The following is a 22,641-nucleotide window of genomic DNA, read 5'->3' as shown; positions in this document are numbered from 1 at the left end:
CTGCTGGTCATGTCTGGTTCCATGCTTTACGTCTTCAGGGTGCTCGGTCATAAATATGCCTTAGGAAATAAACCCTGCCGGTTGGTCCCCGGCTCGATCCTGTCGGGGGCTGCTCTTTTCCCACAGAGCAGTATAAATAGCCCCGGTGTGGTGTGGCATTCAGGGCAGATAGGGCAGGATCCCACATACAACAGCACATTCCACCCACCTGTCCCTGCCAACCCCCCAGGTCACCTTTCAGGACATACAACCTCTGCCCCCCCACAACACTGCTCCTCCGCATCTCTCTGGGGTGACCTAGCTCGCCCCTGTGAACATCCCTCTCGTGCCATGCGTCTTCATCTGATTGACCCTCAGCCGTGACCACTGTGGAACTCCATTACACGACACATTTGCCATGGCAAGTCCAGAGAAGCCATGCACACCAACAGTGTGAGTGTTACTCAATGAAAACCAGCTTTAGGCCACAATGCCGTTGTCCCCTGAGGAAGTTGCAGTGTTGCTGAAAATACACTAACCCACAGCCCTCTAACCCAGCCAGCCATGACATGACATAATATGATACTGCAGATAAGATGTTTTTGTGTGTTTGTATGTCTTGTTGAGGTGTATTAGGTCACCAGAGCCATAAGGTCAGTGATTGGCGTGGCAATGCCCTACTGTAGGTCACATGTTGCAGCATGATACTACTTGGTCATCATCTAAGCTTCTCTATTTACAAAACACCCACCAACGTCCACGCCAGTACAAACTGAATAACCACAGTGTGCAACAATCAGTGGGCCTACGGTCTGTATATGCAGTGTAGTAGATAAGAGTAATCTCACCATGCAGAAGATGTAACATAAATCCTTGGTAATCAGACTTGTTTCACTTTGGACTGATGTTTGCGCCTGCTCATGTTTCAGACTATATGATTAATAATGATTAGCTTTTGAGTTTGGCTTCGCATCTCAGTTACTGTATCTGTACCACATGCAGTGGACACACTTGTGGTAGCTTATCTGTACAGTGCAGTCATTTTTTCCCTTTCAATTCATTTTACATATCATGCTCAATTGAAAAGGGTAAAAAATGGCATCTGTTTCAGTGACTGCTTATTTCAGTGTGCATGCCTAAAGTGACTGTTTGTAATTGTGTTGTTATGTTGCTCAGCATTCGGGAAATAATCCGGTCCTGTCAAAATCATGTCAAGTGTCTCCCTTACCACAAGCATACTGTACAGACCCCTTGTGCTTTTTCTGGCATGATATGTGGTCTGCATTTCTAGCAAAAGTGTGAAGAGGTCAAAGAGGTAAAGAGATAATCTGCCCTAAATATACCCTCTTCCTTCCTGTTGCCCCTCTCCCCTTTCAGTTTAAGGAGCAATAGATAGGTGCTACATCCGGCATGGCATGCAAGTGTGTCATTACTTGAGAGGGCAGATGAAGTGGTATCAGTGCTCACATACGTAAAGCCGACTGGCCCGAGTCCACGTCTGATGATATGGAGGAACCCAGTGGTCAAGGCAGCCTCAAGGGCGCTCTTACTAGGCAAATGTGGTCTGGTTCTCTGATGGAAAGAAGAAGAAAAAAGAGAGAGGTTAGGCCTAATCGCACCCTCTTCATGTTGTTCTTTCAATTTTTATCATTAACCATTTACCTTCACATCACCTCCCACACACCCGTCCAACACCAAACTGCTGCTGGCCTATCCAGATCAGCAAACCTTTTTACTTCCTGCTAGGATGACAGGGCAGTGATTTGGTAAGTCAAGTTTCCCACGCTTACAGACGGAAAGGAGGACATGGTGAGTGCTGGTGGGGGTGGGGATGAGGAATGAGGATGAGGGGGGGCAGGTAACCAGTGTTTTAGCAATCACTCTTCTCTTGCCTCCCTGGGACTAGTATATCATCCCTTTATCTGCCTTGTGACATACATGTCCAGTGCTTTAAATCTTTTGCTCGCTGACAGCTGACTCAGTTCTCGTCAATCATGGATTTGGCTCAGATCCTTTCTAATCAAAAGAAACAGATGTACACTCGACTGTTTGTTTGTTTTTGAGTACCCCAAGTCCATAATCAGCGCTTATCGCTTCAACAATTTCATTTCACAAACTTGCATTCCTTTTTTCTTGACTTGTTCCGTGTACCTTACTCTAATAGATTAATGAACTGACAAGATTTACCAGTGAAAACTTTTTTTCAGAAGTTTGTGAATAGGTGTTCAGGTCTGAAAAGTCCTGTAAAGATGCCGGGTCTCTGTGAGGTGGTGCCTGAAACATTAAAAAACGGACGTTGTGGCATTTGCAATAACAGGAGAAAAGCACCAAACAGATGGTGTCTTAACTGCTATGTAGAAATATATATGATTTTAAAAAAAAATGTTTTTACAGTACTTTGGGAAACAAATATCTCAGCTGCTAAAGTAACAGAATATCAAAAGGGGAGACGTTTCTCTCCATGATTTTGTGTATTTATCCACGTTTGCTGGTTAGAGTACCTATAAACATGACACCGATATGGTGTCATACCCTTTCACAGATCCATGCAGTGGATAGATAAAGTGTGAACAAATTGAAATGTCTTTGCGGGACAGCATTAGAGGACAAAGAGATGTCTCTGATGGGTGTAAATTAGCCTTATTCAGTGCAATATGGGTCTCCTGAAAACACAGGGTCCTGAACAATGGAGAGGGGTTGGTTTGTTTACTCTCTCCTCTGTAGGGGGTCCTTGATGTTGAATTCACACTCTCAGACTAACAAATGTCCATGCCACTGGATAGTCTACTTAATGATGCAGAATTCAAGCAGTAATTTATCTAGGAATACACATAAGCCTAATGAAACATGGGCTCCAGTTGTGACAAAAACTAAACAGAAAATAATGGAATGAAACGTTTTGTCCTAGAGCTAATGGTTATCCAAGATAAGATATTTTAAACATTAGCCCTTTTTTAATTCGAATAAATATATTACCATAACAAGAGCTTTAAAACTGGTGACACGATCTTTAAAATTGGCCTGGTCAATATCCTTACGTTATGCACACAGAGTAGCCTAGTATTTGATACAATGTTACAACATTAATTAGCCTGAATTATTATATTAAGTAGCCAAAAATGTACATGTTTAAAAGAGTTTTGAATGAAGTCAATATTGTGCAGCCATTTAGGTTTTAGTCATTGCAAAAAGGGCAAGTGCGTCGGTGTGGTATTTCAAAGAAATGGTACGTTTCGCATCACGTAAAATCCACGAATGGGTTAAATTTGAGTCATCGAACCGAAGCTTTGAGAAGTTGAAAATAAGTGAAAATTCCTCCGCCATGGCAAAAGCACTTTTTTTAAAAAAAAAGAGCGATGTATAAAGACAGCGATACAATGCCAAAACATACTTAAATCAATCATCGTTTTCTTATAACAGTCAGAGGGTAGGTGGGACAACATTGTCCAGATAAATATAGAGCGATCACACGTAGAAGGCCAACTCCTCTCACATTAGATAGACCCTCCTAACTTCAGCGGAAGCATAAGCGTCCGATGACTTCTGCGACTGGGCGAGAGGGTAGAAGTTTGGTAATTTAGCTAAGTTTCACGTTGCTATTAAGAGAAGTAGCGTCACCAAAGAAAGGGATTTAACGCAGTTTCGTGGGCTCAAACCTAATGTTTGAAATACATAGGAGTATTCGTTTTTGGTTTACGACTAAGTTGTAAACTAGAATATCTGTAAAAGTCATTGAAGTTGAATTACTCCAACCTGAGACGGAGCTCAGCCTCGCGCTGGTGACTCTATGTGGATTTTACAGAAAATATGGGTCAATTCCCCGGTATCTCTACGGGCAAAGTTGTTTTCCTTCTAATTTGCTACATCCAGTTGTCATTCGGTAAGTGTCTCGTGGTATTGATTGTTTACTTCTTGTTACTGTTCTGCTTTGTAGTTGCCGAATGAAAACCTGGCATCTGTAATGTTAACGTGAATGTAACGTTACCCTACGAGACCCCAAAGCATCTTTGCACCCGCTCCGGGAGCTGGATTGATTTTGAGTCAAATGTATGGTTTAAAACAAACTTTTTTGTCTCACCAGATACCTGTTAGTTTTAATATGTACAGTCGTAGTTGTTTATTGTTAAACCCAAAACAACCCACCTGCTGTAAATGTTTCTAGCATTTTTCTATTAGAGTATACTGGGGGCTAGCAACCTAGCTTTCTCAACTGCATGGTTGTTAAAAGTCAAAGAAGTTTCCACTGGACGGAGTTGAAGAATTTAAGGTTTTTACGTCTTATTTAAGTGGTGTAGAATAGTGAGGAGCTCTGTGAGTTGTTATAAACTGAAATCAACTGAATACTCGTGTGTTTTTTGGAAGGATGTGTCGAGTGTTGTGTTTTGTTAGCGAGCAAGTTACACAAGCTGCTACTCGAAGTCAGCACCGCTGTCCAGATGTGGACATTAGCTAGCCAGCCAGCGCAGCTCGGCTGTAGTTATTATAGGAGTGAATAGGACTCAAAATGGACTCAAAAATTGTCCAATGTACTTTTGTAAAAAGTATGGAAGGTTTGTGTCGCTGTCCAACTTTGCTATTTATAAAGTTTAATTTGATGTAACCTTCTTCATTCAGTGTCCTACTGTCGACACGGTGAACTAATATGTTAATCTGAACTTCAAATAATACAAAAGAAGTATTTAGAGTTTTTGGTCGTTGACTACTTTTGTGTTGTGGACTCAACACATGACATAATTCACATAACAAAATCAGTAACGTTAATCGGGTCGATCTAAGTGCACTATAGCCATACTCCTTGTATCCATTTACTGATGCTCTTCGCATAATCATGGTGGTGTGTGCAGACACCAAAATACGGCATAGGCATCCCACATCAAGGCACTTCTTTCTTAGCAGAATGGGTATTTTGTGCCGGTCAATGAAGATGCATCTGATTTAAGATTTTTTCACATTTTACTAAAGCCTGGTGATTTTGGAATCACACAAAGGAAAACAAGACAATGTAGAATTGCTGCAGGCAGTGGAAGAAGCGGGTGGAATGTTGCTGTTGGTGTTTCACATTCCTCTCTCTCTGCCCTTCTCAGCGCTTGCTCTCACACACTCATGTTCACACTCTTTCATGCACACACACACACACACACACACACACACACACACACACACACACACACACACACACACACACACACACACACACACATGTACAACACAGTCTCTGAAATGTTTCAGAATAACACCATGCTGCAGTGCACCTATTGTGTGAACCAGATGATGTTGTTTTTTGGTTTTGAGAGTATTACATTTCATCCTGTGGCTCATCTATTTTTCTCCAGCTTCTTTTTTTTCCATGGCACACGACTTTGCATGGCCTCTGTTGCGTGGGTCACCGCCGGCCGCATGTATTTACCCAGTTCAGTGTGTGTGTGTGTGTGTACTTGCTGAAAAAGCTCAGTGATGGAGAGTGTGACTGAGTGATCCTCTTGTTTGTTGCCCGGGCCCAGCGCTGCCGCCTGGTGTGAAATGTGATTTATCGGCAACGCAGCTCCCACCACACTGCAGTTGCACACTGAGCAGCATCTGTCTGCAGACGGGCCCCAGCCTACGGTCCTGCATTACTGCCTGCTGACGCAGCTTCCCACTGACGGCTGAGCGCACGGCTGACACCACCGTCTTCGCTATTGTTCATCTGGGCCAGCAGACGCTCGGCAGACAATGACAAGATTGCCCTGCCCTGCCTCACTGTGCTGCTCCTCTGTATGTGTGAATGTGTGTGTGTGTGTGCGCACATTCTTGACTCTTGGCCACCCTCCTTGTTCGCTGTTTATGAGTGTGTATATACGTGCGTGTGTACTGCGTTGCCTGTGCAGGCCATAAATAATGGCCGCGGTGGAGGAGGGCGGCTGTGGGAGCGCACATGCAGACAGGAACTTTATGGGAACGGAGGATCCAGATGTGGTTTCAATAAGAGCCCCCATCCACTCCACTGATGGGGGGGGGGGGGGGGGGAAGTGTCGCGGCATAGCAGAGGAATCAGGCTGAGGCTGCTGGATGAGCTGGGATAAACACATTCTATCTCTGTGGTGTTTGTGGATAACAATCTGGGAGAAATATTATTTTAGTATTCTAACAATATTTTGCGAAACTTGCCATAACTTAACTTGTTTTGGTTAGAAAATATGCAGTCGTCGTAGTCCTGACATAATTTTGTGCTGTGAAGTTGCCAGGGTAAGCTCATGGAAAAAGTGTTGTGCTGTAAATGAGGAAAGTGAAGGAGAGAGAGGGAGAGAGGGAAATGGGGGAGCTTAACTGTGAGCATTGGCGGGGATTAAGGGAGCGTTGTGTCTGCACTGTAGAACAGGTTAGCAAATTAACAGGGAATTAAGATGTCCAGCATTCCTGCTACGGCACAGCGCAGTAATCCTGGCACCAGACAGGGTAGTGGGGTGGGCTATAGTGCCAGTCTTCAGGAAGATGTCTCCCCTGAACCCAGGGGTGAGCCACTGGAGCTCCGGTCTCCCTTACGTACGCCATGTTAGAACTAAAGTTTTGAGACTGGCATTCGATTGGTGTTATGCTTTTGCGGTTTTGTCTTTAATTTGATATGAACTAGAGATTAAGGAAATAGCCCAACCCTCAGCATGACTTTTCTAGCGATAAGGCATGAGAAGGGTAGCCTGGCCATTACCAGCCTGTGACTCCATTTCATTCCGTCTTTCAGTCTGGGCCAACCCAATGCATTTTGGTTTCCGAGATGGGCGGGTGCTTATCTTGAGGTTTAAAATCATTGGAGTTCCCTTAACCAATCAGCAACGTTTAGTAAGCATTCGGTAGATTAAACTCTTCCCAAAGCCAGTTGGGAGAAGAGCTACGACGTCCTTTCCAATCATAAAACTTACAAGAAAATACTCTTGTTCTCCTTTTAATTTTCTGATGTTCTCGAGAGTTGAGACAACTTTTCCGATAGCTTTTCGTGTCTTTTCCTCCAAGGCGAGTTTTGCGTCACAGCTCTGAACTGTTCGCTGATTGGTCCTGCAAAATTTTGAGTTCTGGAGACGATTGTCAATGGGGTTGGGCCAGACTGAGTATGAGCTTGAAATCAATTCAGGCGGAAATACGTAGGCTGGTGTCACCAGGCTATGAGAAGGGTGCATAGTCATTCTTTTCATTAAGGAGGAAGGTGATACTGAGTTTTCACCACCATTGTCTAATTTGGTCTTTTTGGATTCCACTGTTTCCACGGCAACGTGTTTGCAAGGACATAGAGAGAGAGCGAGCAGCTTGATGCATTTTGAGCGGTGCCAGGAAGCGAGGTTACTTCCCCACTCGGCGTGAACAACTTCCCCTCTCCCATCCTGTGTGGACCGTGGCCAGAGCCCAGGGACTGCGAAAGCGTGTGCGCGCCGTTTGTCTGAGCTCTACCTAATTACTTCCCCATATCATTCACTGACTATTAGCCCTCCTTGAAAAGCCTCGTCTGTCACTCGCATGCCTCTCGTATGCCCCCTCTGCCCTGCCCCAACCCCCCAGCACTCACATTAAGCACAAATGGACTGGAGCAGAAATTTCCCTTGGGTGCCTAGACTCGCATCCTTCACCGCTATGTTTTTACACAAGTAAAGCGCACTAGCTTAACTAATAGCGAACTGTCTGCAATCAAGCTCAAATTAAAGCTGTCTGTGTAGTGTAACTGTCAAACCAGTCCCTTTCCTACCCCCCAGAGGTACCTGCAGACCGTGAGTCACAGCAGCAGCAGCAGAGGAAGGAGGTCAGAGGACAAGAGAAATTACTGATAGTGACTGATGTCTGTGTTCTTTATTCTTTCAGAACTTTACTCAGTATTTTCATGTCAGGAGTATGATTTAGTTTATATAGTATAAACATGACTGTTGTGTTTTATATTATGTAAATATTCAATTCTAATCCTGTTCTGAAATTCTAAATAAATATAATAAAAGCTATTATTTAGTGATGAAAAAGAACCGTTAAGAGTCTTATCGATACAGAACCCAACCGATAAGGAGTATCGATGAGACTAGTAGTGTAGATACAACGCTAACCACACCCATCCCTAATGAAGCCACTGGCAGTGATGAGATTTGTAGTTTCACGTTGGTGGAAGCAACTGCTTAGCACTACCAGAGCAGGGGCGTCCCTCTCTACCTTCAAGAAGCTTTTGAAGACCCAACTCTTCAGAGAGCACCTCCCTTCCTAACTGGCACATTGACTAGTGCTAAGCTTGCACTTGCATGAGTAACATTTCTGCACTTTTTTTCTATTTCTTATGTAAAGTAGTATTTATTTATTTATTTATTTTGTATTGCTCTTAGCTTGACTGTTCTCTCCCTTGTACGGGGCTTTGGACAAAAGCGTCTGCTAAATGACTAAATGTAAATGTAGAGAGGAGTGCCTGCAGCTGAGGAGGAGCTGAAGGCCGACGATGAGAGGAGGCCCATGCCTGTGTGTTTGTTGCCCTTCGCTGCTCTGGTCAGCCGGTTGGGCGGATGGTAGGCTGGAAATCTGCTCAATGTGCAGCCCATTATGAGCTATTATGTGTGTCAATTTACAAATGAGCTAACCACCGAATGGCGCCAATTTCTCAGGCCTGTGTCTGTTCTGATTCGAACCGATGTGTTTACCAGCTTGTCTGAAGGAGGTCTGTAGACAGAAGAGTAGGGATTTTGATTATGGAATTGTATGCAATGTAGCCTATGCAAACTGTGTTTTCCATAGGTTGAATTATGCCAGATATTTTAAATTTCCACCATGGAATTTCACTTTATTGATAAAGGTGACTTGAAGTTTTAACACAAAAAATGCAATGTTTTATGGAAATGCACATTTTACTCCAGGCATGCTAGAAATGGCACATTTTATTGGTTTAAACTCCCTCGGCTGTCGTCTGATTGTTCTTTTTTGTCTGTAAACACAGCCAGCCATTCTTCTACTAGCAATTTAAGCACCGAGCATTAAAATAGTTCAGATATATGCGGCGGCGGACAACTTTTGACCACAGAATGAGTCTCTCTCTTTCTCGCTCTCTCTCTCTCTCTCTCTCTCTCTCTCATGTGGTTACTTATCCTCCTCGAGCTTGTTCCCCCCGGCACAGGCACACACACGTGTCTGCCCTCTTAACATTTGGCCACATCACGGCCGGCTGCCGGGCTCTGCTCTCTCATGCCTGCGCGAGTGGGAGCGGGAACAAAGGCAGAGACACTCGAGTGTGAGGGTAAGGTCAGGCAGAGCCGAACAAGAACTAGAAAGAGGGAAAAGACGCTCAAGACTCTAATTAGGGGAATTGGGACAAAGAAAGAGTGGGAGAGAGTGGTAGAAAGAGAGGGGGAGAGAGGGATAGAAAGAGTGAGAGAGATGGTGGGAGGCACTGAAAGAAAAGGGTGGTGAGGAAGAGCTCAGGCCCTTGGCTCGAGTCGCAGCTCCCCCGCTGCCTCTGCTTCACATTAGTGCCAAACACCTTCACGCTCACATCAGCGGGGATCAGAGGCTGCTTCCACCCCGGCACAGTAAATCTCATCCGTGCAGCCTTTCCTCTCCTTCCCTCATCACTTCATTCTTGCCTTCTCTCTCTCTTACTCTCTTATTTTTCCCCTCAGTCTCGCCGCTCCCTCCGTCTCAAAGGAAGAGTGGACAAGGCCAGGGAAGGCAAGCGAACCTCTTGCAAGCCTGAAGAATCTGTGCTGTGTGTACACTGGGTGTTAGGTTGGTTGAGGTTTTGTCTGTGGTGTGTTAAATGAGCCTTTTGTGATCATGGACCTTTATTTGACTTTCCTCAGCCCCCTTCTCTCGCCTCTCTTGCTCTCTCAACAACAGTCAAATCCCCCATGCTGTTTTCTGCGCAGGAGAGCTGTAAGACCCATTTGCCTTGTAGTGAGATTCAGAAACCCAACCCAACAAAAGGCTTCTCTCTTTCTCTCTCTCTCTTTCTCTCTATCTCCCACTCTCGGTCTCTGCTTCGAGTACGAGAAGATGGGCTTCCTCACCTCCAGACTTTGGTGTTTTGTGTGGGCTAGATGACTTTGTTGTGGTTGTTGTTGTTTACTGGTGACTCAAACCAATGGTAAACAGACGCTGGCTGTCAGCCACATCCCCAGTGAACTGGAGAGTAGCGGAGTGTAGTGCAGAGAAGTGGAGCGGAGAGAAAGCCAGCCCAGCGTCGGTGGCCGCGAGGCTAAGCTGGCGCTGCTTGTGGGCTGCTCTGCAGTGGAAGTACAGTAATTGGTGGCAAACCGTCCCAAATCCTGTGCGATCATCTCATCTGGCACGCTGACAGTGTGGATGTGGAGCTCGTCAGACCAGTCAGGACCAATCCAGCGCTCTCTTTCTCTTTCTCTCTTTCCCTCTTTCTCTCTTATTCAGTTCCTCCTATCCCCCTCCCTTCCTCACTTTCTTTCTACCTCTCTATCTCACTCTTACCCTCTCTCTGCACCCCTCCCATCTCTCGTTCATTCCCTCACACTCTCTTTCTGCCTCCCCCATCTACTCCTTTAATGGCTTTTCAACTCCCTTCTTTTTTTCCCCCTGGCCTCCGTCTGTTTCTTTCTTTTCTCAAACCTCCCTCCATTTCCCTTTCTCACACAGCTCCCCAAGTCTTTTTTTTTTTTTCCTTTGCTCTGGACTTCATGTCTGCACTTCAGTTTTGTAGTCTCTTTTTCTCTCAGAGCAGTATTGTCGCTGGGGTGCAGTTAACAATAATAACAACAAAAAGACTTAAGTGCTTTCAAATAAGGTGCATATAGGCATGTTAGAGACTAACTGCCACTGCATTGTTTTCAATAAGTCACATTTCAATGTGTGTACTGTATTTCTCTTCCTCGTACTCTCAAAGTACCTCTCAAGAGTCAAAGATAGTATTTTGGACCAAATGCTACAACGGCTACACATATCAGCAATATCTGCTGAGAGTTCTATGGTGTGCTTGAGCAGTTGCTCCAGATAAGAAAAAAGTATTTGCATGAAATACCACAAATCCAGCCCAGACAGTCACCCTTTAACCCTAACCCTAACTCAAGCAAGAGCTATGGTCCTATCTGATGAGATGGTGGAGATTATGTAAGGATGTAACACAGTAAATATGACATGGCCTGATGGCTTCAAAAATGCATGCCCACTCAAGGTCAGGAAGAGGTGAGGTTAGCCATAACCACTTCCTTAAATAGCACTTTCTTTTTAAACAACATTATGATTGTAGTCACGTATGAAGTCACGTATCAAAAATTCACAGTGAAATGTTGAAATGATTTGCATGCCTAGTAAGAGATGAGGTAAGCCCTTGTGATTCGAGTGTCATGCCACCGAGGTTTCTAATTCCACAATTGAGCTTTTTATGAACTGGAAATCATTACAGCGTGTCCATTATCTATGCTGAAGCCTGGAATGCCATGGTGCATATTAATGGGCTTTATGGTCAATGGCAAGAGTATTAGATTTGGCAGACTTAGCCAGCATGGTGTGTAAAGGAGGAGGCCTTGTTTGACTCACATAGATGGCTTACATTGGGTCTAAAGCCTTTTGATTTTCACTTCTGTGAAAACCACGCGAATCAAGAAGTACTCATCTGTCCTCAGTCAGAACACAACTCATGCCGCAGGCTTAACTGTTGTCTTTACCAACCCCAAACTCAGCCCCGGTGTGTCTAATCTAGTGCATTCGTCAGGGTATTTCCTGCCTACCTCTCTGGCATATGCGCGTCACGGTCAGCACACAGGAAGAGCACTACTATTAGAGCTGAGTGCACTTCCTGTGAGTGTGTTTGTTGCCGTTGCTGTGAAGTCATCTGACTTGTCCTCAGGCCTCGCAGTGGAAGGCCTGTTCCCCAGCCCTTAGCTCTTTTACCCAATCAAACAATTATCTGTTTTCCAGGAGTAGTGTTAGTTTTTGAAATGTGTGTGGGGGGGTTGGGTTTCAGAACATTCTTTTTTTTCTCTGTAGTCAAAGAGACTCTGGTTAAAGGATGTGGCTGAGAAGAGAACAGCTCTTATCTAACATTTCTGTGTTATGCCATCTGTTATGCCAACTTGCGACCCTCTTGTTAATCCTTATATTCCATCTTTTAACTGATATAATTCATATTTCATTACTGTTTTAAATGTGAGGAATGTGAATGTTAACTTTCTCAGTTACTTTTGCACAATTTTGCATCTGTGCTGTAATTTGTCCATTATTTAATTTGAAGATACTTTCCTGACATCGTCCTTGTGATATGCTTTCCTGTTATGTCAGATCAGTTGATCTTTACCAGGACAATATCTTCACCCCCGTGTTGGGTTATGTGTTAACCAAACAGTAAACGAAAGCAGCTGAAATAGCAATGATATTGCCGTGCTTTGTGGTCTTGTAGCCTGGGCTGTCTCTGGCTGTCTGACATATCTGTCTGGCTTCCTTTGCAATCACTTACCTGTCTGTCTGTCTGTCTGTCTGACTGTCTGTCTGTCTGTCTGTCTGTGTGTGTGTGGCTCAGTGTCTGCATTCTATTGGTTTACATGTCTGTTCTGCTTTTGCTTGAGTTTTGTCTGTGTAGTATGTGGTTTTAAGTTTTTTTTCTCAGACTTTTCTTTTGATTTGGTTCTTTTTTTGTGTGCAATTTTTAAAGAAAGAGAAATGAGAGGCACATCTTTATGTGAGTGTGAGTGTGTGAGTGTCTATATGTGTGAGTGTGTCTATGTGTGTGAGAGTGTCTGTCTGTGTGTGTGTTTGCGTGTGTGAGCGTGTCTGTTGTCTCACCACGTTCCAAGTTTATAAGAAAAACGGTAGCGCGGTTCCAAGTATGTGTTTTGTTAGCGTGGACTTTGTGAGTCTGATTAATGATGTTTGTCTTGTTTTCTGCTGCAGCGCTGCAGTGTGTGGATTCCAGCAAGCCATGTGTGAACAACGCCACATGCCACAGGTTCACCAACGCCACCGGATACTGCAGGTAAGGAAGACCCCAAGCCCTACCTGTCTCCGACAACCATGAAGCGGGGCGTAAATCGCAAGTCCTAACTCTGGTTATGTTGCTTGTGTTGGACGTTTTGTTGCACATAGATAACATTAGGCTTTGACACTGCATGTTAAATGGAGATTGACACACGCTGAGCATAGCGTTTGTTTGAGTACATAAGCATAGTTTTTTTTTTTTTTATTCATGTTGTTCAGAATCAAATCCAGACTAGGGGGTTGACCGGTATCAATCTTTGGCACAGAAAGGCTATCCTCTGCTGTCAGATATGGTGTGTAATCATTCGTCTGTGGGCGGTGCTATTTTGGTTAGCCATGATCTATGCCTGTGCTTTTTTCGGGGTAACATGTCCTGGGTTGTAATTATGCCGTAACTTAAAAGTGCCCCGACAACTCTCCAGAACATATCACCAAAATGAATGGCCTGCCACTGAACCTATCACGTTGCATTTAATGGGTTGTGAAGCAGTCGCTCAGCTCTTTCCCAGCATTGGCATCTCGGAAGCTGATCAGCAGCTCTGCCAGTCAAGCGCATCTCACCAGGGCAGTGGCATCTTTCAGCAACTGGCTTCCTCATTGGGTTGACCTTCGAGTGGACGGATTTCTGAGCATGGTGTCTATGAGGTTTTTTTTTAAGCATCCGTGACATTGAGGATTGAGGATTCGTAGCACTGATTCTTTGAGGCCTAGTAGTTGTTGCCTTGGAAGAGAGAAGTGTTCTAGGTGACCTTTAAGTCTGAGCTGTAGCAGCAGACTGCAATACCCCATACCACATTAGACCCAACTCAGCGCCCCCCCCCCCCCCCCCCCCCTTCCCCCACTCTGCATACCATAGAAAAGAGTCATTGTGAGAAAATCTCATTATGTGTTTTTTAGTTTCATCATATTAAAGGCAAGTGCTGAAACACTAACAGCACGCTTTCCGAGTGTAATTATGGGCACACACACACACACACACACACACACACACACACACACAAAGATAGATACACACTCTTCCCTCACAAAAGCTCAGCTAGTTAATAAAGGCAGCCAGTGTGTTGCTGACACACTGTCTGAGGCTGCTGAAGTCCTGGAGAGTTCAGGACTGAAAATGGCTGCCAGCTTGTGTGTGAGTGTGTGTGTGTGTGGGGGGGGGTCTGTGGGTATGTGTGTGTGTGGTTGTAAACCCATAGTGGAAGTTTCCCCAAACCAGGGCAACTCCGGCAGAATTAGTAAGACTTTCTGAACAGGAGGACATCTTTTTTTGGTTCTTTTTTCCTATTGTCTGCAGGTTTCGTAGACACACAGAAGATGTGTTCACATGCCAGTAGTTGGCTAAGATGGGTGTGTTTTTTAAGCAGATAGACCGGTGGAGCAGCAAGCCTCCAGCCAGGGTGTGAGAAACCGTATGTGTCACCTGGGTGTGTGCTTGTGTGTGTGTGTCGCACATGTGCTGAATGGACACATCACACTCACACACACACACACCCTACAGCATAACTACACTTTAACAGGTTAAATGAGTTCCAGAACAAGAGCAGGAGCCAATTCCATGTTCAAGTCTGCCATGCTGTTCACCTTAAGATGGCCATGTAATATGTGAAGAACCAGTTACAGAAGGCAAAACAACCGCATCTTCTATCAGCATGGTACCATCAGTTGGAATGAAATGTTAATTTTGTTTCACTCCTCTATTCATAGCTGTAGCTCTTCCTGCTGTGGTGCAGAGATGTGGAGGGTTAATACCTGAGCTTAGTGCCTCTCAGGCAGGAACCCATTTTTTCCCCCTCAGATGAACAAGATCTCTTTGTCTTGCACTGAGGCCGCAGCCGTGCAAACTTATTAATTCTGTGTTCTCTTACTCCTGCTCAGCCTCCCTCCTCTCCTCTCCTCACCCCCCCCCCCCCTCTCTCTCTCTCTCTCTCTCTCTCTCTCTCTCTCTCTCTCTCTCTCTCTGTATAAGACAAACTCTCATACACATATTTGATATCTCTCCTTCTCTGTCTCTCTCTCTTGTTCTCTCTCTCCGGAAGAAAAAGACGGTGTGTTGTGTGGTGTGTCTAAGTTTGTGTGAGTGTGTGTGTGTGTGTGTGTGTGTGTGTGTGTGTGTGTGTGTGTGTGTGTGTGTGTGTGTGTGTTTGTTTGATCTGACAGGTAGAATTTGCCCTAGGGTAAGGGGAAGAAGAGAGGGGGTAAAGAAAGGAGGATGTCTTTTAGCAGCGGAGGAGCCGTAACTTGAGAAGGTACACTGCTAAAACAGATAGAGAGAGAGAGGGGGAGAGAGAGAAAGAGAGTGAGACATGGATACAGAGAGAGAGGAAGGGAAAGAGAGACAGAGAGAGGAGGAAAGAGTGGGGAGAGAGTGAGACCGAGAGAGAGAGGAAAAGAGAGACAGAGAGGGAGGGAGGGAGAGAGAGAGACGGAGAGAGAGAGGGAAAGAGACAGACAGACAGAGAGAGAGAAAGAGACAGAGAGATAGAGGAGGAAAGAGTGGGGAGAGAGAGGGAGAGAGAGAGAGGGAGAGGGAGAGAGAGTGGGGAAAGATGTACAGAGAGAGAGTGAGAGAGAGAGGGAGAGAAAGAGTGGGGAAAGAGGGGAGTAGGGGTGGTTTGATTTGATTTGAGAGAGAGTGAGCAAGAGAGAGGGAGGGAGGGAGGGAGGGAGAGAGAGAGGGAGGGAGGGAGGGAAAGAGGAGGCGAAATGGATGAGGAGGGGGCAGGTGAGGAGAAAGGACAGAAATTACTCTGTCACTGCCTCTCCGTCATCACTGCTACTCACACACACTCCCACCAGCCCCTCCTCCCTCCCAGTGCTGTTGTGACTGCCTGTGAGATGCCCCAGGACAGCACTCACCTGGCCTCTTAATCCCCTCCCTTTACATTTTCTCTCTCCCTTTCTCTTGATATCTTTTTATCTATCCATCTTTCTCTCTCTCAGTAGCTTTTCCTCGACATCTCTTGTTGTCTTTTTTCCCTCCCTCATCCTTACATTTCTGCTTGTATGTTCTGTCACACTCCGTCTCTCTGTTTGCCTGGGGGCCTTGGGGCAGGAAGGCCTTGGTTTCACACCCAAAACTCACCCTGATGTTCTGACTGAAAGGTTGCAAACCAGAATGTCTACCAGAAGGGAATGAGGGAGAGAGGGAGGGAGGGACAGAGGGGGAGAGAGAGAGAGAGCGAGTGAGTGAGTAAGTAAGTGAAAGGGAATGAGAAAAGGATTGAGAGTGCAGGTCACACAAGTCATACTTTTTTTCTGAAAACCAGTCGGTCTGCAGATCGTTCGTGGAGCACGCTGTGTGCCACAGCCCAGTCAGCCTGCCTCTCCATCTGCAGCTTAAGTCAACAGCATAGCTGTGTGAAAGTGTGTGTGCGCGTGTGTGTGTTTGTGCGCGTATGTGTTTGTGTATGTGCGCGTGTGTGTGTTTGTGCGCGTATGTGTTTGTGTATGTGTGTGTGGGTGCGTGGGTGCGTGTGTGCGTGCGTGTGCGTGTGTGTGTGCGTGTGTGTGTGTCAGGGGGCATATGCTGTGATTTACCTTAGTGGCAGAGTCCACAAAGTACACAAACTCACACTCACACTCACACTCACACTCACACTCACACTCACACTCACACTCACACTCACACTCACACTCACACTCACACTCACACTCACACTCACAAACTCACACAGACTGTTTCTTTCTCAAACACACACACACACATACTTACACATGCACACACCCACAGAGGCAAGTGAGGTGCGCTGATAATGTGGAAGCAGACTGATAAGGCATGTGGGGCACCTTGAGCGCCAGGATCAGAGAGCCTGCTGTAGAGGCAGGGGGCACACTGAAGCGCTCACAGCAGGTGTGTGGGGGATGAGAGATAGGGCTGCTGGGCCTGGGATTGGAGATGAGAAGGAGAGTTAAGGCTGGCTTTATCCTGTGTGTGTGCCTGTGTGTGTGTGTGTGTCTGTGTCTGTGTCTGTGTCTGTGTCTGTGTCTGTGTCTGTGTCTGTGTCTGTGTGTGTGTGTGTGTGTGTGTGTGTGTGTGTGTTTTCATGTGTGTGTCTTTGCACATGCGGCTGTTGAAGGGAAGAGGAGACGAGCACTATTTATCATTTCCAATGCCACTAGGCAGATAGGGGATTCTCAACATGATCAAGGGGAGCTGTCTCTTTGAAGGGAGATCTGAACAGTGACACAGGCACACACACACACACACACATACACATACACACACACACACACACACACACACACACACACACACACACACCACACAGACCCTTATACGGGGAGGCGTCGCAGAGCGGTGGGGAATGTGGCGACCAGCTTCTAAACCCGCGGGACACCCCGCCGACAAGTGGTGCTCTGTGACAGAGAGCCGTGGTGATAATGAGCTGAGCGATAAGCGGAAACGCGCTCCATAATCGGCCCAGTGTCTTCCTCCACCACGCGCTGCATGCATCACAAGCAAGAATTCCACTAGAGTCTTTCTCTGCAATAAAGGAGCGATCAGACACCACACCACTGTCAGAGTAGGACTGGGAGAGGTCATTGTGGTAACACCCAGGGCAGAGAGAGAGACACACAGACAGACACAGACAGACACAGACAGACACAGACAGACAGACACAGACAGACACAGACAGACACAGACAGACACAGACAGACACAGACAGACACAGACAGACACAGACAGACACAGACAGACAGACAGACACAGACAGACAGACACAGACAGACAGACACAGACAGACACAGACAGACAGACAGACAGACAGACAGACACAGACAGACAGACAGACAGACACAGACAGACAGACAGACAGACAGACAGACACAGACAGACAGACAGACACAGACAGACAGACAGACACAGACAGACAGACAGACACAGACAGACAGACAGACAGACAGACACAGACAGACAGACACAGACAGACAGACACAGACAGACACAGACAGACAGACAGACAGACAGACAGACAGACACAGACAGACAGACAGACACAGACAGACAGACAGACACAGACAGACAGACACAGACAGACAGACAGACACACACAGACAGACACACACAGACACACACCCCTTTTGACAGACTGTCCTGAGACAGCTCTTCTGCGTCTCCTGACTGTAGAGGGACAAGACGGGCAGTGGCACACTCCTCCCTCTTCTCTTCCTCCTAGGGATGCAAATGATTAATCGACTTTAGATTAATTGTCGAATAAGAGGTTGCTCGATCAAAATGTATTAATCACGATTAATCGCTAGAGGGCGCTAGCGCGAGAGACCGGTTGAAAACAAAATGAAGCGAGCGAAAAGAAGTGCGGTGTGGGACCACTTCAACATTGTTAATTCAGGCAAAGAAGTCAAATGTTCTCTGTGTAATGCGGTATTGAAATACAATAGTTCCACTAGCTCACTCAGTTATCATTTGAACACCGTGCATGCTGCTGTCCTGCATGACACCACCAGTTCACCTGGTCAACCTAAAATCACAGCTACACTGTATTATACCTTCTCTCGCTTACTGCCGCGAGTTAAGGCTAGTCTTAAAACTCAGGTTAGCTATTATTTCGTTAGCGGGCTAGCTCACTGAGACTTCATAGAGTTAGCTACCTAGCTCGTTAGCGGGCTAGCTCACCTTGCTATGAATATGAATATCTCTGTCTACTCCCGCGCTAACGTGTGCCCGCGAGTTTGGCTCATGATAGTTAGTAAGTAAGTAAGTAAGAGTTGAGTTGGCTATTTAGCTTGATAGCGGACTAGCTCACTCAGGCTTATGATGATATTATATACCTAGCTCGTTAGCGGGCTAGCTTACCTTTGCCTGATGGCTTGCCATTAAGAATGTAACTACTCTATCCCTCACTACCGTGAGCGCGAGTTAAACTTCAGAGAGTTGTGTTGGCTATTTAGCTTGTAATAGCCTAGATGCAGTTTCTTCATAATCTATAGGCTCAATAATATTCTGTTTGGCTCTCTATTTAATTTCTTCTATTCTTTTTTTTTATGTCTGTTTCAAATGCAAGAACTGAGCCAGTCCATAATTTATTTCTTTGTTTTAAATTAAAGAATGTATTTTGTTATACCATAAAAAAACTTTTCTGCTTTCTTTTCCTAATGCATAATTACTTGAGGAATGTATAATAGAATATAATTATCATAATGTAATGTAATATAATAACTCAACTATTTAGCTGATATTTGTAAAGGCCCTATTGAAGCACTGAAACTCAGGTGAAAAACGCTGCTTATCAATTAATCGAAAGTCGATCGATAAGATTATCAACTAATGATTAATGAATTAATCGATAATTTGCATCCCTACTTCCTCCTCCTCCTTTTTGCTGCTCTCCCACTCCTTCCTTTAGTCAGTGCTTCCAGACATCCCTCTCTCAGTAATTCACCCCTCCTCCTTCCTCTCCTTAGCTATTAATTTCTTTCCTTTTTCTGCACGATCCCCCACCCCCACCCCACTTCACCCTCTCTCTGTCATGTGTGTTGTTTTTGTGGTCTCTTTCTTCTCCGCGGGAACATTTTGCTGAAGCTGGAGTAAGATGGGAGGAATAAGGACAAAAAAAGAAGAGTGAGTGAGGGAGGAAGGGAGGCAGTGACTGCCATCTAAAAATAATGCCTGCCATTTCATGTTCGTTTTGGAACGAAAAACAGACGGTAGTGACAGAGATGGAGACGGAGGGAGTGGTCAAACAGCAGAGAGAGAGCAAGAAAGATAGAAAGGGAGTGAATGAAGGAGAGAGACAGAAAGAGAGAGAGAGACACGTGGCTTCTAATCTTCTCAGTGGTCTCTGTCAGGGCAAGCAGAGAGGAAGAGAGAGCTGCTGTGTGTTTGTGTGAGAAAAAGAGTAAAACTAGAGAGATTTAGGGGTGGGGTGGGTTAGAGCCTGGAGCTGAGAGTCAATAAAACCCAACCCACTAGCGCTCCACTCCTTTCCCCTCTCTCTCCTCTCCCCTCATTCCTCTCTCCTCTCCACTCCTCTCCACTCCTCTCCACTCCTCTCCCCTCCTCTCCTCTCCGCTCTTCCACTCAGACACTCTGAGGGTGAGTCAGCTGGAGAACTGTGCCAAAAGTGAAGGGGAATTTTATGCACTCCCCTCAACAACACACTCCAACCCAGGCCCTCCACACCAGCAGAGTAGAGTTAATACAAATCGCAGCCCTGGCATTTGCATGCATGCTGGTGTGTGTGTGTGTGTGTGTGTGTGTGTGTGTGTGTGTGAGAGAGTGAGTGAGTCAGTCAGTGAGTCAGTGTGTGTGTGTGAGTTGAGGGGGTGTGCAAGTGACTGTGTAATGTAATGTGGGGGAGTGTGTGTGTGTTTGTGTGTCTGTGGGTGGGGGCAGGACCAGGACCTCCTGTGCTTGACGGAGCGTCCAGTAATAATAAAAGTGAAGGAGGGCCCCTGTGGACAGGACAGGGAGAGGTCAGGCAGGGGAGGGGAGGGGAGGGGAGGGGAGAGGGCCTGAGGTAGAGCTGCATTGCGGCGGCCCAGAGAAGGAGGGCAGGGGAGGGGGGAGCTAATGGGAACCAGCTGTAGAAACCTGACACCCAGAGAGAGAGGGAGAGAGGGAATAAGAAAGACAGGGAAGGTGGGAGGGAGGGAGAGCGAGAGAGATGTCAGGATATATAGGAAGATACCGAAAAGAAAGAGAGAGGGGGAATTGAGAGAGATAGGGAGAGAGAAAGAGAGAGAGAGAGAGTGAGGGGTGGTTGGGTATAGAGAGCTACAGGGGAGAGAGAGTAAGAGTGAGAGAGGGAAAGCAAAAGAAAGAAGGAGGAAGGAAAGGGAGGAAAAGCATAGGAAAAGAAGGGGGAAATCCATGTGGTGGATAACAAAGAATTCTATAGATGGGTTTCTGCTTGTGGTTGTGCTGTGGTTAAGAGCCGAGTGGAGTTAACTGTGCCTAACACTGTGTGTACACACACACCCACACACATACACACACACACACACACACACACACACACACACAAACACACACACGTGCACACATATTTTCCTCCTCCCCCACTCTTTCTGTTTGTGAGAACAGCACCTTGGATGTGTGTTTGTCTAGTTTATGCCTATGTAATTTGTGAAAAAGGCACACACACACACACACACACACACACACACACAAGCAGACACACAGACACTGCACTCTAAGCGTGTGACCCATTCAACAAACTGGAACTTGGTGTTATTGCTGAGATTAATAGCAAAACTGAGTTACATAAAGGCCCAAGTCCAGCAGTGGTGGGGGGACAGACTCCAAAACACTCTCTCCATTCCAGTGCTCTCACCTCCATTCAGTTCAGTAGGCAGCAGTTTAATTTCCTTCAGCTTGTTTTGAAGTGTTCTTAGGTGGGCATTCTCTCACACATTCCCGTCATTCAGCAGCAACCGGCTCTCAGCTTTCTTATCATTGTGTAAATGACGCTAATGCAAAAGCCAATATTGAGCGGCCCCACTTGAAAATGAGTGTGAGAGTGAAAATGTGTGTGTGTGTGTGTGTGTGTGTGTGTGTGTGTGTGTGTGTGTGTGTGTGTGTGTGTGTGTGTGTGTGTGTGTGTGTGTGTGTGTGTGTGTGTGTGTGTGTGTGTGTGTGTGTGTGTGTGTGTGCGTGTGTGTAAAGCTGGGGCTTAGATGGATCCGTGAGAGCGGAGCAAGCGCGAGGGTAGCAGGGAGGTGTTTGTTGTTCCTGGGGTGCCCGTGATTCTGTGATCTCACAACCCCAGGGGCTGCGAGATGTGCTGGAGCCAAGGGGGTGTAACCTGACACCTCAGGGTGGGGGTGGGGGTGAGGGTGGGAGTCAGGAGCTGGAACGAGACGAGACGCAAGCGCACTCACGCGTCAACCTTCACACAAATGCAATTGGATGTCATTCACAGGCACACTGACTCAAATGCACAGCACAGCACAGCACAGCACACACACACACACACACACACACATACACACACACACACACAGAGTAAGCACAGAGGTTAGAATCCCTTCATTCTCGTCAGTGACAAGATTCTCTGTCACAACTTTTTGAGCCTCTGTGACGGATGCATTTGTGTAGGCGAGCCCTGACGTGTTGTGGGAATGGTGCGCTTTACATCAGCTTCTGCTTAGGGGCTTTTGCTCAGGGGTGGAGGTGGTGGGGTTGTTATTTTGAGTGAATTCAAATCTGCAAGGAAAGCTCAGGACTAGGAGCTTGCCGATCAGGTCTCTTTTGGCCTAGAGCACACTCTGATTTCACAAGCGCTTTCAACTTCCCATGCTATACTTTTTTCTTTTTTGCTTGACTGTGCTAATGCTTTCAAGCTGCGTTTGGGTGGAGTGGAGGAATAAATCTTGTTTTAATGTGTGAAGCTGCAGCGAGCAGCCGTGGAGTTGCTGTAATCAGTGCAACCTCAGCCCTGGTTGCTCTACATGCACAGCACAGCACAGCACAGCACAGCACAGCACAGCACAGCACAGCACAGCACAGCACAGCACAGCACAGCACAGCACAGCACAGCACAGCACAGCACAGCACAGCACAGCACAGCACAGCACATGTATGCCCGGTGTTCAGCACAGCTGGCCCAGTGTCCATGTTTGGACAGTGTAAGGAGATCCACACAGCTACGAGGCAGATAGAGGCATGATTTTGGGAACTACAGTACTCACACCAACACACCCACAGAAGACCAAAAAGGCACACACAGACACTGAAGCAAACACCAATTGAGCACTGGGAGACACACACACACA

The 22,641-nt window shown here is 46.2% G+C and overlaps 1 protein-coding gene across 1 annotated transcript in view; it reads left to right on the top strand.

Moving 5' to 3' along the window:
• The first annotated feature begins 3,548 nt into the window (after positions 1-3,548).
• The window catches only part of notch2 (notch receptor 2), a 46,506-nt gene continuing 27,413 nt past the window's right edge, over positions 3,549-22,641 (top strand). Inside the window, exons 1-2 of the mRNA XM_080832359.1 lie at positions 3,549-3,859; positions 12,823-12,904. Of these exons, the coding sequence (XP_080688485.1) occupies positions 3,787-3,859; positions 12,823-12,904 (155 nt within the window). The 5' untranslated portion in view covers positions 3,549-3,786. The remainder of the gene's footprint in view (positions 3,860-12,822; positions 12,905-22,641) is intronic.

The sequence above is a fragment of the Sprattus sprattus genome (assembly GCF_963457725.1).
Source record: "Sprattus sprattus genome assembly, chromosome: 2".
In the NCBI taxonomy this organism is placed as follows: Eukaryota; Metazoa; Chordata; class Actinopteri; order Clupeiformes; family Clupeidae; genus Sprattus; species Sprattus sprattus.
This window is presented reverse-complemented; position numbering and strand designations above follow the sequence as displayed.